Below are 16,366 nucleotides of genomic sequence, written 5' to 3'. Positions count from 1 at the left end.
TTTTTCCCCAAAAAAAAAAAAAAAAAAAAAAAAACAGAAAACGCTTATTAAAAAAAAAAACTCTGTTTCTGTTCAGACATAAACAGCTCAGAATACGTCAGTGTGCAGACGTCTTGTTTTCTGATGACATAGCAATTTCATAGAGGATTGTGCACAATGTTAGATTGTGCCATTGGTCTAGAGTTTTTTTATTACTTTACATATACTATTCTCATCTGTCCTTCTTCGTGTTTTCTATTTTACGTGTTAGATTAGGTGTAAAGACACCGTCATAGATAACACATAATTTGACCTCTTCTAGTTAAAAAAATGCTAAACAAATCGGTGGATTCTTTGGTTATCTTAGAAAAGACATCTTTGATTAGAGATTATTTGTTCTTAATACATGCACGTGGTAACATAGTCAGAAACCTTGTCCTGCGGCGCACATTGTATAAACTGGAAGATGACTCGATTCTCTTTACCTCCTCTGTTTATTATTCCTGATTTATTGTACTACAATTTAGCTAAAGCCACTTTATGAGCTGACAAGTTAACAACAAGAGAAAAAAAGACAAAGCAACTTAGTGGTCATTGAGTTAATTGACCTCTCTCATGCATCAGTGTCTAATGAAGAGTAGCCTTTCTATACACTTTACTATCACTAAACCAACCCAAATGAAACTTCCGTTTATGAATCTTCAACTTAATCCTCCTATAAGAATCATATCCAGGGTAAATGGAACCTCAAATTAAAAAAAAAAACAAGAACCATCTCCCACCGGTTAGCTCTCGTTTCTCAAACTTTAGCAGCCTGCGGTTTCAGCGTCTGGACGTTCTCTTCTTCATGGACCAGCCTTTTCCTCTTGAAGCCATAACCGTGATAACGATACATAATGCTCAAAAGACACTGCCTCAAGCTCGCGGTATCAAACGCCTCGATGAAATTCAAATCCCTTTGCCTCCACTTCACGCCAGCGTTCTTCTGGTATTCCTCGAGCACCGATGATAAACACCAGCTCTGAACTTTTCTTAAGCATCCAACTAAACAGCCTGTCCTATGCTGCATTCAATAATTGAGTTCACCAAATCCATTAGTCTCCTGTAAAATAACTAATCTCCACCAATAAAAAAATCCTTTTATAATTGATGTATATTATTATTACCTTTCCGGCTTTGCAATGTATGAGAATAGGATGGTTTCTTACATCTACAAGAAAAAACAAGGCAGTTTACTTTAAGACATCATGAAACAGACAGTGTTGAGTGTTGGAATCCTTACCAACTAAGACTCTGAGAGCATCCAAAACTGTATCTTTTGGCATAGGAGTTGGAGGGTCCTGCGATTATTAAACGATCCATTTATAAAAAAAAAATCAACAGTGACCAGCTAATCAATCCTCCAAGGGAATAAAACGCACCGTTTTGCCTTCGATACCAAATTGGAAAAGCTTAATGTTGTTGGCCTCAAGAAACTTGAGATTCTCCTCCGGGTACGGTTCAGGGCAAAGATAACTGCTCTCACAAAAAAAGAATGATTTTTAATTAATCCAATTGTGAAATTAAAACCAATTAAACAGAATAATCGAATAAATCAATTAGCTTACATGATGGAACGGAGACTAAGGGTTGTGAGAAAACCGAAATTCTCCGGTTTAGGAAACCCAGACCGGTAAATCCCGTCTTCAACCATCGAGAAATTAGACGGCGCAGCTAAAACGCCACCGTCGCCGACGTGATCATCCGCAGCTTCCATTATCAAACACATCGAGAGAATTCAAACTCCTTCCTTCGAATTTAGCAAAACCCAGAAAGCTTAAGGAAAGAATTGATTTGAGGAAGAAGAAAGGGTTTGGTTTTTATAGGACAGGACAGGAAGGGGGATATCAAGTGGGGTTTCTGTTCTGTTTCGATTAATAAAAAAAAAGGAAACAGCTTTGAAAAGCGGACTCTGATTTTGTTACGATCCCTTCTCCCTATTGGTTGTTAAAACCACCTTCAAGGGGGTTTAGGGTGGACCCTACTGGTATCTCTAGGATCTTGACACATGTCGTTCTTTGGCTTTTAGTTAGATCCTCATCGCAGCTGACTATTCCTCTGAATCTTCATTTGAGTCAATTCTTTAACCTTCTAATCTATTAAAACATAGTCCTATTTTTATCTACTGTGTAAAATCCTATTTTTATCTACTGTGTAAAGATTGTCATTTAAGTTTTAAATGGTCCTACCAAAACTGAATTATAACATATATCATAACAATAATATACCTCTAATCATTATCGTATATAAGAAAATGAATTAGTTTTAAATAGTATCATAACAAAATAATTAAACAAAAGTAAACCCACAATCAAAATCAGAGTTACATGTTTGGCACCAACCTTAAATCAATTTAGCTTCGCACATCTGATATTGCACGAACATCCTTTGTAAAGAAAACATGTCTTTATTAAGATTGAAACAATACATATGTATTCAGTGTGCAAGCAAGGATTATAAATCTGTTAATGGATTCTTTTTCCAACATTTTTCTGCCATGAGCACTTTACACCGAAAGCCTTCAATAGAAATAAATGAACAAAGACATCGTGTAATGAGAAAAATATAGGTTGGATACACCATAAAATTATAGATAAACCGATGTTATTTAGCAAGTCATTTATCCGTATTAAAATTGAAAAATATCCGCATGGAAGTGCGGGTCAAACTCTAGTTTTATTTTAACAAAAAGTAAATTAAATGTGGGATAAACATTATTAGTGGTGAATCACGATAAATTTATATAAACTACTATAGTTCAGTGGTCTAATTTTGAATTTTGATTTTATAGACCGAAAGTATTGACTAGTTAGAATTGTAGTTGACAAGAAAAAAAATAGGTTCCTCTGTTTCAAAATAATAGGTTTTTAAGGTTTTTGTACAGCTTTTAAGAATTACTAACTTTTATTCAATCTATCTTATTTGTATAAAACAATAATGATTACATCTAACCCAACTAATAGAAAATCATACTATTTGTATAGAAATTTAAAAACATCAATTAAATTGAAACAAAAAGAAAATTCTAAAACACCACTTAAAATAAAATGGAGGGAATAAGATTTATATAAAGTGTTATAAAATTGTGTGCTAGTATTTATATTTGAATAATTAATAGTTTTGTTTTTATATTTTACCCCTGATAAAAAAGATTTCTCCGCACCGCCACCAATGGCGAACCCAAAACCATTTTTTTAATAAAGATATGCAAAATTTTGTCAAAATTAAATATAGGTTAGTATAATGTCACTAAACGGATTTGGACCCGGATTTGTAGGTTTATTGACAATATTTTAAACCAAATTCACCAAAGTCGATAAATTAAATTATCATCTAATCTATTAAAACATAGTCTTATTTTTATCTACCGTATAAAGATTGTCATTTAAGTTTTAAATGGTCCTACTAAAACTGAATTATAACATATATCATAACAATAATATACCTCTAATCATTATCGTATATAAGAAAATGAATTAGGTTTAAATAGTATCATAACAAAATAATTAAACAAAAGTAAACCCACAATCAAAATCAGAGTTACATGTTTGGCACCAACCTTAAATCAATTTAGCTTCGCACATCTGATATTGCACGAACATCCTTTGTAAAGAAAACATGTCTTTATTAAGATTGAAACAATACATATGTATTCAGTGTGCAAGCAAGGATTATAAATCTGTTAATGGATTCTTTTTCCAACATTTTTCTGCCATGAGCACTTTACACCGAAAGCCTTCAATAGAAATAAATGAACAAAGACATCGTGTAATGAGAAAAATATAGGTTGGATACACCATAAAATTATAGATAAACCGATGTTATTTAGCAAGTCATTTATCCGTATTAAAATTGAAAAATATCCGCATGGAAGTGCGGGTCAAACTCTAGTTTTATTTTAACAAAAAGTAAATTAAATGTGGGATAAACATTATTAGTGGTGAATCACGATAAATTTATATAAACTACTATAGTTCAGTGGTCTAATTTTGAATTTTGATTTTATAGACCGAAAGTATTGACTAGTTAGAATTGTAGTTGACAAGAAAAAAAAATTGACCCAACATAAAAATAATCACAAATAGGATACTAAGTATCTATGTTATGTAGATTATTTCAGTCATTTTTTATTTAGTATATCTAAATTGAGGATCTAATTCTTTCCTTTTTTTCTTGTAGATAACCTAATCTTTAATATGATCATGGTTAGATTGATGATTCTTAAGATTCAGATACAAGGTTTGGTTATGTTACACACCTTGATTTGTGTTGTAGAGAGAAAAGACATCTCCTTTGCTGATCGCCGTTTCTGGGTAGGAACTGGGCACTATGCCTACCTGGTAAAAACATAGTGTCAAATTTTGAAAAGAAAATGTGACAAAAACACCATACAACATTAAAGATCATCCGATTTGTACATTTATCAGTCCATAACATCTTCATCATATAAGAAATGATTATAAACTTGTTAAGAAAAAAAAATCCAAAATGCATGTTACATTCTCATATGGGTTATCATCAAAATGAATACAAAGAGATATTTTTTTTGTGTGTATTTAGCTTCGGTGGACAAATAAATAAAAATCTAAAAAATGTTTCAATCTACGATTGAATCAACCTCTAACTTAACAAGGTGTAAAGATGTTGCATTGACGTTTTAAAGAGAATTAATCTTAGTTTATAATTTCATTCGATGCAAAGAGATTTTATTATTATTTTTTGGATCATCAGCATCACACCAAAGTAAACATTTTGACCAAGTTTTGAACTATGATGTGTTCAAAATGAGCATGATTTGCTCACGTTTCTTCTTAGTCGTGTTCACTCTCTCTTTTACAATGTTGTGACCACGAACTTTAAACCCCATGGATGTGAATTTCACTCTCAGATCAGAAGTATGATTATTCTAACTTAGTTTCTCCAAAAAAATCCAGAGAACTTGCGTTGAAAGAATATGTGTCTTCTATTGTGGAAAGAGCCAAAGTGATCATGCATGAAACCAAACCTACAAAATACTGTTGATCCATAATGCATGTTTGGACTTACTCTAATGTATGAGTGTTTGTCATTTTTGACCATTCTTTTAACACTATAGAAGATTGCCATGGATTCGGTTGTTAAGAAGAATCTGATGAAAGATCTTGACATTTGTTTAAAACATAGATTATCTGATTTATACATGTTGTTTGTTTACTTATTAAATCGAATACATCTTCATCATATATAAAAATATGATTTTGAAAAATTTAGTAAAAACTTCAAAATGTATATTACATTATCAGTTGAGCTATCCAAAAATAAATTTCAAAAGAAATTTAGACTCTTTTGTGTCTTTAGCTAATAAAAAAAATCTTCTACTCTTGCTTACTCTTTCCTTTATAATGTCCAAAGTTGTTTCTTCACCAGATGTACTAGATTTGTCATCTTCTATTGCTAGCTCATGAAGTGGAGAACCAAGATTTGAATCATGCTCAAAGTTATAGACATGCTCTCGTTCCTGAGGAATAAGATAGAAACTGATGTGTGAATGCAGTCTCTTGTGATGACATCTAAAGGAAGCTAAGTGCAACCATTACATCACTTATCATAAAGACGAGATGATGCATTCTTTTGCATACACATTGAACCTATTGCCAGTTGCCACTGCTTAGTTTAACCCTTAGGTACCACATAAGTACTGTACGATTATTTTTTTAACACGTTAGGTTTGTAAAGATGTCATTTTTCATATATATGGATAATTGATGTAGTATGTCTTCAAATTTTTTTGATCATAAAAAGTATATTTGATGCAGAGATTCAGGGCAGTGTTTTGAAATTATTCAGAAAGAGAATTACACACTACTAATTTGGTTTTGTTATTAATTTCGATTAAACAAACCGGGTCGAATAATACATGGCCGGTTTGTCCCATCTAATTTTCCCGCCAAATAAAAACTACTAAGACCACCAAAAGATTTTCGTAGTCTCTGTTCCTCGGAAATGTTCTGAGCTCTGTTCATCGCCTTCAATCTATTAGCTTCCATATGTGATCTTTGCTCTGCTGTCAGCCCGCTGCTTTTATCCTTGTTTTGTGTAGGCCAGTAGGCCTCGTATCCGTTGCATTATCAAATATCTCATTCAACATACTGTCTTGAAAAGCATCGGCATTTGTATCAGGATCAACGATCTTCTTTGATGATATGTTCTCCTCGTCATAACCAGGAGCGAATCTAGAATTAATTTCTAGTGGGTGCAAAAATTCAATAATTGACATAATGGGTGTACAACAATATTAAACCATCTCATCTAGCTGATTTCTGTGAATTTTTACATGCAATATTGTTAATATTAATAAAATTATGGGGCACTTGCCACCATAGTCATTGCCTAGGCTTTGTCCCTGGTCATAACTTGGCTGATCCATATCTCTGTCACCTGCAAAGAGTGTGTGTATTACCGACAGTACAAGAAAGTCATGGAGTAACATAAATTTAATTTGCAGCCATACAAGAAGCGTTTCCACAAAAGCTGATCTGTATTACATACCTTGATCATCTTAATGAAGAGCATTTTCCTCTTGCTTTTCGTATAACTTGTTTGTATCAACTTCGCTGGCGACCCTTTCTCTCAGTTAGTTTAGGATCAATATTAGCTTTAGCTCCAGTATCATTACTAGAGAGTGAGTTTCAGTTTGAATGTCGGTTTATTTGTTTCTATTGGTTGGTTCAGTGTCGGTTTAGGATCCACACACCCATAATAACCAGATTGAAAACAAAATATAATAAAAGTTTGGTGACGTCGTGTTCTCTACCGTCCGTCCAATTTTGGCGGAGTAGATAAAATAAAGTTTTGCACTTAGCAGCAAAAGACATACGTAGAGGGTAGTTTCGTCTTACTACTTGCATCAACCCTTTGATTAATCAATAAATTAATCTCTTAAATGTTTTGTTTCTTTTTGTGTGGAGGTGAGACGAGGACGCTTTTTTGCTTTACCTCTCTCTGTTTACACGATTCTTCTTCTTCTTCTTCTTCGTCTTTCTATGTCCATTGTCATTTACTTCTTCTCTACACTTTAGGGTGATGACAGTGTAATGTCTTATGCTCATCTTCATCATCATTGTTGGAGACATTCCTCTTCACGTCTATGGATTTTAACGCAGGAGTTCCTATGTCCTCTCTTTCACCTCTGATGAATCAAGGTCTCCTCAATTTATTCTTCCTCTTCTTTTTCAGCTTTGATCTGATTTAAATTTTTATTATTTTTATGGATTAATCTCGGATTATGTTTCTATTTTTTTGGTGGGGGTTGTGATCATCAGAGGCAATGTGGCAAATGAATTTGAGTTCAGATGAAACAATGGAAACAGGTTCTTACCCTGAACGACCAGGAGAGCCTGATTGTTCTTATTACATCAGAACTGGTCTTTGTAGATTCGGCTCAACTTGTCGGTTCAATCACCCTCGTGATCGTGAACTGGTATGTTCTTGTGTCTGAATTTGGAGTTTAGAGATCTGTTTGGTCGGATCCAAAGTTGGAAGCTCTTTTGAGAGTGTTTTGATATCTCTCTTATAGGTTATAGCCACTGCTAGGATGAGAGGAGAATACCCTGAAAGGATTGGTCAGCCTGAATGCGAGGTTATTAGAATACTCTTCTCTCTGTTACATAATGAAAAGAGTTTTTTTTTGCTGTTTATAAGATATTTGTTTTCCATTGTAGATTAACTTACAATGTATGTTTGGGGGTTGTTTAGTACTATTTGAAGACAGGAACATGCAAGTTTGGAGTAACATGTAAGTTTCATCACCCTAGGAACAAAGCTGGGATTGCTGGAAGAGTCTCACTCAATATGTTAGGCTATCCTCTACGTTCTGTATGTTTGTCTTTTTCTTTATTTTATTTTATTTTATTTTATCATCACACTTGTCATTGTTACAAAACCCTCTTCGTGATTCTATTTTATTAAATGATGCAGAATGAGGTTGATTGTGCTTATTTTCTAAGAACCGGACACTGTAAATTTGGCGCCACTTGTAAATTCAACCATCCTCAGCCTCAACCAACGACCAGCCTCATGGTTCCTACATCAGGCCAACAACAGTCTTACCCTTGGTCAAGAGCCTCTTTTATCGCCAGCCCTCGGTGGCAAGATCCCTCTGGCTTCACACCATTAATGATGCCTCAAGGAGTTGTATGGAACCCTTACAGCGTAAGTTGTGTCCAAAAAACAACACTCCTCATCTGATTCTTTTGATTTCAAACTGAACCTTTTCATTTCCTTAGGGTCAGGTCGGCTCAGTTTCTCCTTCAGGTACTGGAAACGAACACAGCAACTATAGAAACATGCAGAAAAACGAGTCAGGCTCCTCTGTTCAGCCTAGTGAGAATGTTTTCCCGGAGAGACCAGGACAACCTGAATGCCAGTTCTACATGAAGACAGGAGACTGCAAGTTTGGCACAGTTTGCAAGTTTCATCATCCTAGAGATAGACAACCTCCTTCTCCTGATTGTCTCTTGAGTCCCATTGGCCTCCCTTTACGCCCTGTAAGCTGCTCAACAAAAAGCATGTTCAATTGAATTTGGTTGGTTCTGATAGGTTTTTTTGTTTTGTTTTGGATATAGGGAGAACCGGTGTGTGTGTTCTATAGTCGCTATGGGATCTGCAAGTTTGGTCCAAGCTGTAAATTTAATCACCCAATGGAAGTATTCGCGTACGACAACACAGCTTCAGAGACGGACGAGGTTGTGGAAACATCAGGTGGACATTCCAGAAGAGTCTCAGTGTCTGAAACAAGACAAGCAACAACAACAACCTCTGGTCAAGACACTCCCATTGATACACAGCAGCAGTGAGTGAAGAAGAGAGCTTAAAACAAGCTTTGATTTTTCATAGAGAAATCTGTAAATTCTCGTTTTTTTTACGTTTTAATCTGAAGCATTTATATTAATAATAATGTATAGAGGAGGTGATTATACAACTGATCTTGATCTGATAGCCATTGTTGTAATATTCTTTTGGTGGATCAGGTGAATAATTTGATAAATGTATAACCGGTTAAGATCTGGTTTAGAAATCTTCCTTCTTATTACCGGTTCAGCGTTAGATTTTCATATTCCACTTTCAATTATTTCTAAGTTGTTAACAATGCTCGTGTGCGAAGTCATATTTAATACATAAAGATTGGGCCTAGTTCGTTCTCTCGTTATATAGTGGCCTTAAACTTATCCATGTAATAGCGACTTGACACAACTTACTGTATATTCAAAGTCAAAATTGTATGTCTCTATTGTCTAAGAAATAAACATATTTTCTCAAGTCCAACATTCTATATACTACACCAACCACTAGTTAGCTTTACGGTGACCATTTCTATTTCAGAAATGGTCAATGCCACGGATATAGGATTGTTAAGAAAAAAAATTAGCTGAGAAATTTCATAAAATAATTAAAAACGGTGGCTCGACACTATTGTATTGGGTTCTTTTTTGTCAACGGTTTGCCTAAGACTTAAATTCACAAATCTAGCTTTGTTTTTGGTCACACTAACCTGAACAACACAAACAACTTTCGAAAAACAGTTGTTGATTAACTTTTAAACGTCTACGAAACATCACTGCAGCCCGTAGTACCATTGGTTCGACATCAGGACTGTCTAAAATTCATATAACATGAAACCAAACATATAATAATATTTTTTGGTTATCATCGAAAAAATCAAAAATCTCAAGTATTTTAACAGAATAAACAAAATAAATATTGATTTAGAATGGTTGTTATATTTTAGTAGATTAAACACCAAAAACTTAATCTAAAACCGGACCGATATCCAGATTAAACAGACCTAATGTCTTCTTATTTTAAAAAATAACAAAATTAATAATTTTATTCCGCGCAAGACGCGGGTTATTACCTAGTCTTATATATTAAAACATAAATCACAATTTTGATTCATGTTTTTGATTCATGTGTGATTTTTTAAAAGATGGAACTAATGGACGTATTCCCAGATTCGGGAAAGACAAAAATCAATCCATTCCAATGGCTGGCTTTTCTGTATTTGCACTTTAGGTCCCTCACATTTCTGATAATTTTCAAATCGACCAAAGGCTTTGTAAACTGAGAAACATCCTACCAAATCAACCCCGAATCTTTTAATTATGTTATCTAGACCCATCGAAAATTCCAATTTTGTAACCTTGGTACCTGAATTTTCTGTTGTTTTCACATTTGCCCCAAGACTTCTAAGTTCACAGGAATAACCACACAATTTTGCCTCAATCTTCTCAAGTGTGCACTTTAATCCTTTTATATGCAATTATGCATGCAAATGCAATATATACACTAATATACAATCTAAATGATTAAAATGAGATAATTAAATGTTAAATTAATCAAAATAATATGTTATATAATATATTCGTCAATTAGTAATTTTTAATTACATTAAATATTTTTGACGTGTTTATTTATAAACTTAAAAAAAATTAGTATGTTTATTTATATTAAAAAATCTCTCTTTTCAAAATAAAATATTTTATGTTAAATTCACTCCTGTTTTAATAAAATAGATTTTTTAAATATACACATATGGGCTTGAATTATTGGAAAAGATTCATTACGATGTACCAAATTTTTCACAAAAAATGGCTCAATTTAGTAATATTAATTAGGTTTTCTAAATACAATTTTTAAAAATCTATTCTTTTTTTTTTACATTCTTCTTATTTTTGAATGTTGTTTTTTTTTAACTTGGTTTTATTATTTTATTGGTCTTTCTAAATAATGTATTTGTTTTTAAAATCTCAATACAAAATTTAAATTTTATATTTGACTTTTAAGCAAAATATTTATAATATAATTTAATAAAACCACAAGTATACTTAAATCTCTAATAGTTTTTTATACCAAATAAACTAAATAAAAGCACAATAAAAGAAAACCACAATCTCATAATTTTATACATTAAGGGTCTAAATGGTGATCATTATAGGAACATTAGGAATGAGAAGGAAAAAAATGCAGAGGAATAAAATTATAGGAATAAAAGAAAAAATTATTCCTGGAAAATGGTAAAAAAAAAATAGAAATAGTAAAAAATGCATTATTCCGTTTCATTTATTGGTCACCAGTTGGACCCTAAGACTAATAACATTGCCAAGACGAACCAATGTCAAACATTAAAACATATGAAACTATAACATAATGAGTATAAAAACATATGATTACGAAGAACAAACACCCGCGCGGGCGCGCGGGTCAAAAACTAGTTATGATTAAAAAAGGTATTTATTACCACCATTCATGTAATGCGATGTCTAGTTGACTATATTTTGATCGTTACAACTATTCATGACCTTGTTATTAGATTTTTTGAAGATTTAGTTATTTCTATAACATAGCTGTCATATTTATCGTTACAACTATTCATGACCTTGAGATACTTACTCTTTAGAAAAACTCATCAGCATTAACATTACCATGTTTAAATATTATTTTAAATTTATAATTAAAATATTAAATCTACTAAAATATTAGATCATTTATACTATGAGAGCCTGTCAAAAAATACTAAAAAGAAAATTTCAACCTATATGGTTCAAGATTTTCATTTAATTTATTGTCAGAAATGAAAAATTCTCCATCTTCTTCTTCTTCTTGTACCATTATGATATCTTTCTTTTTTCTGTGGCCGGTTCTAGAGAGATAGAGCTGAAACTAATGTGAAAAGCCTCTTCTTGAATTCCACCATCCGTCTCCTCTCTCTCTGTTCATACTCTTCTTTACGCGTTACCCAAAAAGGTACAAAATCCCAAAAAATCTCTCAAAATCCAAAATATATTAACCGAAAAAAAAAACAAAACAAAGAAGCACCAATAATTAAAAACACAACTCAGAGAGGAAGATGAACCGATCCATCTCCTTCCTCTCCCTCATCTTCCTCCTCTACCTCGCGGCGGTTACTTCCGATCTCGACTCCGACCGTCGAGCCTTACTCACCCTCCGCAGCAGCGTCCGCGGCCGTACGCTCCTATGGAACACGACCGCCTCCTCTCCTTGCAGCTGGCACGGAGTCAACTGCGTCGCGGGTCGGGTCACTTCCCTCCGGTTACCCGGAACCGGCATATTCGGATCCTTACCACTCGGATCAATCGGGAACTTGACTCAGCTCCAGACTCTCTCCCTCCGGTTCAACTCCCTCTCCGGTCCGATCCCGTCCGACTTCTCCAACCTCGTCCTCCTCCGTTACTTGTATCTCCAAGGCAACGCCTTCTCCGGCGAGATTCCGTCGTTTTTATTTACTCTTCCGAATTTAATCAGAATCAATTTAGGGGAGAATAGGTTCTCGGGGAGGATCCCGGGTAATGTGAACTCCGCGCCCCGGTTGGTTACGCTCTACTTGGAGAGGAACCAGCTCACGGGTTCGATTCCCGAGATCAGCATCACTCTCCAGCAGTTTAATGTTTCTTCCAATCAGTTAAACGGTTCGATTCCGGATTCGCTGTCGGGCTTTCCCGTAACCGTTTTCGAAGGGAACAGTCTCTGTGGGAAGCCGTTACAGTCTTGCGCCGTTTCTCCGCCGTCTAAAGACAGTGACGGGTTATCAACGGGAGCTATCGTCGGAATTGTGATCGGGTGCGTTGTCGGTTTGTTACTGCTTCTCTTGGTTCTGTTCTGTCTCTGTAGGAAGAGAAAGACGGAGGAGAATGCTCCGCCGAGAAACGTCGAAGCAGCTCCCGTCGCCGCCGCTACGACTTCCTCAGCCGCCGCGGCTATACCTAAGGAAACGGCGGCGGCGGCGGCGGAGAGCGGTGTGGTGAGTAAAGACTTGATCTTTTTCGTGAAGTCTTTCGGGGAATTCGATTTGGACGGGTTGTTGAAGGCTTCGGCTGAGGTTCTTGGGAAAGGATCTGTTGGGTCTTCGTATAAGGCGAGCTTTGATCATGGCTTGGTGGTGGCTGTGAAGCGGTTGAGAGACGTTGTGGTGCCTGAGAAAGATTTTAGAGAGAGGATGCAGGTTTTGGGATCGATGAGTCATCCTAATCTGGTGACTTTGATCGCTTACTACTTTAGTCGCGACGAGAAGCTTCTTGTCTTTGAGTACATGTCTAGAGGAAGCTTGTCTGCTCTCTTGCACGGTAAGTATCGCTTGCATTGTTGTGATTGGTTATTTCATTTGAGCTCATTTAAATGGATTCGCAGGGAACAAAGGAAACGGGAGGACTCCGTTGAACTGGGAGACCAGAGCTGGTATAGCATTGGGAGCTGCGAGAGCGATTAGTTACCTACATTCGCGCGATTCGACAACTTCTCATGGAAACATCAAGTCTTCGAACATTCTCTTGTCTAATTCATACGAAGCTAAGGTCTCTGATTACGGTCTAGCGCCTATCATTAGCTCCACGTCTGCACCTAACCGTATAGATGGCTACCGTGCACCTGAAGTCACTGATGCTCGCAAAATCTCTCAGAAGGCTGATGTTTACAGCTTTGGTGTCCTAATACTTGAGCTACTCACAGGTAACAAACACAAAAGCAGAGTTTTTTTTTTTAACTTTGTTTTTAGGAGTATTAACATGGTACTTTGTGTTCCAGGGAAGTCTCCAACACATCAGCAACTGAACGAAGAAGGGGTAGATTTGCCAAGATGGGTCCAATCTGTTACTGATCAGCAGTCACCGTCTGATGTGTTTGATCCAGAGCTCACAAGGTACGAATCCGAGGGCAATGAGAACATTATCCGGCTCTTGAAGATCGGTATGAGCTGTACGGCTCAGTATCCTGATAGTCGTCCTTCGATGGCCGATGTTACCAGACTCATCGAGGAGGTTTCGCATTCATCAGGCTCTCCAAACCCGGTATCTGATTGATTATAGTGGGGGGGGTCTAAATTGATCGAGTTCAAATTGTTTGGGGCTAAATTGCAATTTATTGAATAGTTTATACACATTCCCCCGCCTTTTTATTTCCTTCGTTGTGCGTGTCCTAGTGTGTTCGTTAATTATTGAGCCTCAAATTGAGACGAGACTTTGCAGATTTTTGTTTTCTTTATATTTTTCTTTAGTTCATAATTTTAAAAATGTTCATAAAATTATTTGCTAAAGCCAATTTTTTTGTATAAAGTGTTAATGGTTTTTTTTTTGAGCAACAAGTGTTATTGGTTGTGTGTGAATACACTGGGTTGTTTTCTTCGTATCTTATCATACAAAAAAGGTCAACAGTCTTTGTTTTCGTCGCCGTCCATTAGAATTTGCTAATTCATTGATAACAAGATGACTTTATTATATATCCATAAAAATAAAACTGAAAATCTTATTTTTTTTTTCTTGTAACACAACTAAAAATCTTGTATTGGCTAATTTCTTCGGACTTCACATGAAAAAATGTCAACGACAATGGTGGTCCTGAATCATGTCACGATTGACTGACAAACAGTTCATGTTTCCATTTAATTTGAAGTTCTATAATAATGCGAGGTTGGTAACCACTAACCGTACACCACAAGGAAATAAATAAAGAAAACATATTAAAATTAGTCAGAATTATTTACTGAATATCAGTTTATATATATATATATATATCTATTACTATAATGTTGTTTTTTTAATATATATATAATGATGTTATGTTTCTGGTTTGTGAATATCAATTTCAGTAAATGGATATATACTTTGGTTTGGAAAACTCTGCAGAATTTATGTATCTATATATCAACATGGCGGATAAATCATGATGTCCACAACTACACCTTAAAAAACTTGGACCAGTTGTTTATCATACCTAATTCCAAACAAACAAATAAAATCATACCGACTTTCAAAATCTAGTTACTTGGACTTAATATAGAACATAAATCATTTCAATAATCACACAATATTATAGGTTCATGTGTAATGGACACAAAGTATATGGTATATATAAAATTTCGCATGAACAAATAACTAGTTTTGACATTTTACCCAAAAAAAAAGAAACTAGTTTTGACAAGTTCTTTACTTCAAACATAAATCGGTACATATACTTTCAACTTATTATTTGAAAAATATTGTGATCTAGACTTTGAACTAAATGTTCAAATTCTCCATTCTTTCCATGTGACATATTATTTACACCGATTCATAATCATAGACAGTTGATACCATTATTTTTTGTTTTACTGGTCCAGCTCATGTCCATGTGGACACACATCAACATAAGTACGTATGAAGTTTCTATATTGGCAATAAAGTTTTTGGCAGGTGGCCCGTAATGAGGGACCAATATTCCATAACTCTCGTGACATATTCACATACATATATATAGCTCATCTTTCCTCAAGTGCAACGCCTAGATTTAGAACGCGAACCAAATAGCATTATAGCATATCATTAGAGCCGGTCATAGACGAAATGAAATATATATTTTTAGGTTAAACTAGAGTGAAGTAAAACCCGTAAATGAGAGAAAAAAATGCAAGGCTTTGAGTAATAATTTAAAGGGACCATAATACTTAGGCCTAACATAGAACTTATATAACATCTTAGCACAACAATCGATAAGAGCAAACGAGAAAGTAAAGACAAGTAGAGTCTACTAATTAGCAGACACATATCTAAACGATATAGGTGACCGATGATACAAAGTTTACTTGCTTATAAAAAAGAAGTTAAGGACATTTTGAACGGCCTTCTTTGGTCTTCCAATTGTTGTAACAAGGGCAGTTTTGCTTGTTTCCATAAGTGCCAGAAGGAACGCAAAGACATTTGCTACAACACTTAAGGCAAAAGAACATGCATGGCTTCTTGTGTGATGTTGCCGAGCAACGGTAATTACACTTCGGTCTGCAATCTGCGTGTGAAGTTTACATCCAAAACAATGCCACAACAAAATAAACACATCGTTGATATGTTCATGTTTATATATATCATATAAAATATCCAAGTCAGTAAATAGCAATACTTTAAGAGATTGTGATTAATTTCAACAAAACATATCATAATTGTTGCTTGCGTATTTTTCAGCAATTAAAAATTATCAGCTTGTGACTTTAGAATAAACGTAATCGTAATTACATAGTATTGTGTTCATACCTTGGGGATGGAGTCTGCCACCACCACGAGAAGCCTGTAAAAGAAAGGCTTCACTTTCAATATAATCATAGAATTTCAGTTCTTGTTAAAATTAAAAGAAAAATAAAAAATTAACTTTTTCTTCTCGACACAACTAATTATTTCAAAGTTGAGAGAATGTGTTTTGACAAAGTTTTATGAATATACCTGAACGAGGTTAGAGACTGACAGTAGAGAGAGCAAAGTTAAGAAGAGAAGAACATATTTTATAGAATTCGTCATTTGTATAACTTTTGGTTTTGAACGAATGATTTTTAGAA

The 16,366-nt window shown here is 34.7% G+C and overlaps 4 protein-coding genes across 5 annotated transcripts; 2 read left to right on the top strand and 2 right to left on the bottom strand.

Annotated features, from left to right (window-relative positions):
• Window positions 1-457: 457 nt before the first annotated feature.
• Window positions 458-1,923, bottom strand: LOC106292559 (probable tyrosine-protein phosphatase At1g05000). Its single transcript, XM_013728174.1, has 5 exons — window positions 1,587-1,923; window positions 1,401-1,494; window positions 1,262-1,319; window positions 1,146-1,189; window positions 458-1,042 (listed from the first exon to the last, which is right to left on the bottom strand). Exons 1-5 carry the CDS (start codon window positions 1,745-1,747, stop codon window positions 779-781), a joined length of 621 nt encoding a protein of 206 aa, XP_013583628.1. The 5' UTR covers window positions 1,748-1,923; the 3' UTR covers window positions 458-778.
• A 5,034-nt stretch (window positions 1,924-6,957) lies between these two features.
• Window positions 6,958-9,064, top strand: LOC106323466 (zinc finger CCCH domain-containing protein 33-like). Of its 2 annotated transcripts, none has more exons than XM_013761591.1 (7): window positions 6,958-7,199; window positions 7,320-7,477; window positions 7,574-7,636; window positions 7,753-7,872; window positions 7,975-8,208; window positions 8,289-8,543; window positions 8,622-9,064. In XM_013761591.1, the coding sequence occupies exons 1-7, from the start codon at window positions 7,145-7,147 to the stop codon at window positions 8,850-8,852; spliced, it is 1,116 nt and encodes a 371-aa protein (XP_013617045.1). In that variant the 5' UTR covers window positions 6,958-7,144; the 3' UTR covers window positions 8,853-9,064. The 2 variants fall into 2 exon arrangements, with proteins under 2 accessions (XP_013617045.1, XP_013617041.1); XM_013761587.1 differs by having other exon boundaries at window positions 8,283-8,543.
• A 2,570-nt stretch (window positions 9,065-11,634) lies between these two features.
• Window positions 11,635-14,069, top strand: LOC106338195 (probable inactive receptor kinase At3g02880). The gene is made up of 3 exons (XM_013777247.1): window positions 11,635-13,136; window positions 13,201-13,518; window positions 13,594-14,069. Exons 1-3 carry the CDS (start codon window positions 11,903-11,905, stop codon window positions 13,866-13,868), a joined length of 1,827 nt encoding a protein of 608 aa, XP_013632701.1. The 5' UTR covers window positions 11,635-11,902; the 3' UTR covers window positions 13,869-14,069.
• Window positions 14,070-15,435: 1,366 nt separating this feature from the next.
• On the bottom strand, window positions 15,436-16,366 carry LOC106338111 (gibberellin-regulated protein 5). The gene is made up of 3 exons (XM_013777182.1): window positions 16,254-16,366; window positions 16,068-16,101; window positions 15,436-15,825 (listed from the first exon to the last, which is right to left on the bottom strand). The coding sequence occupies exons 1-3, from the start codon at window positions 16,326-16,328 to the stop codon at window positions 15,644-15,646; spliced, it is 291 nt and encodes a 96-aa protein (XP_013632636.1). The 5' UTR covers window positions 16,329-16,366; the 3' UTR covers window positions 15,436-15,643.

The sequence above is a fragment of the Brassica oleracea genome, chromosome C1 (assembly GCF_000695525.1).
Source record: "Brassica oleracea var. oleracea cultivar TO1000 chromosome C1, BOL, whole genome shotgun sequence".
Taxonomy (NCBI): Eukaryota; Viridiplantae; Streptophyta; class Magnoliopsida; order Brassicales; family Brassicaceae; genus Brassica; species Brassica oleracea.
This window is presented reverse-complemented; position numbering and strand designations above follow the sequence as displayed.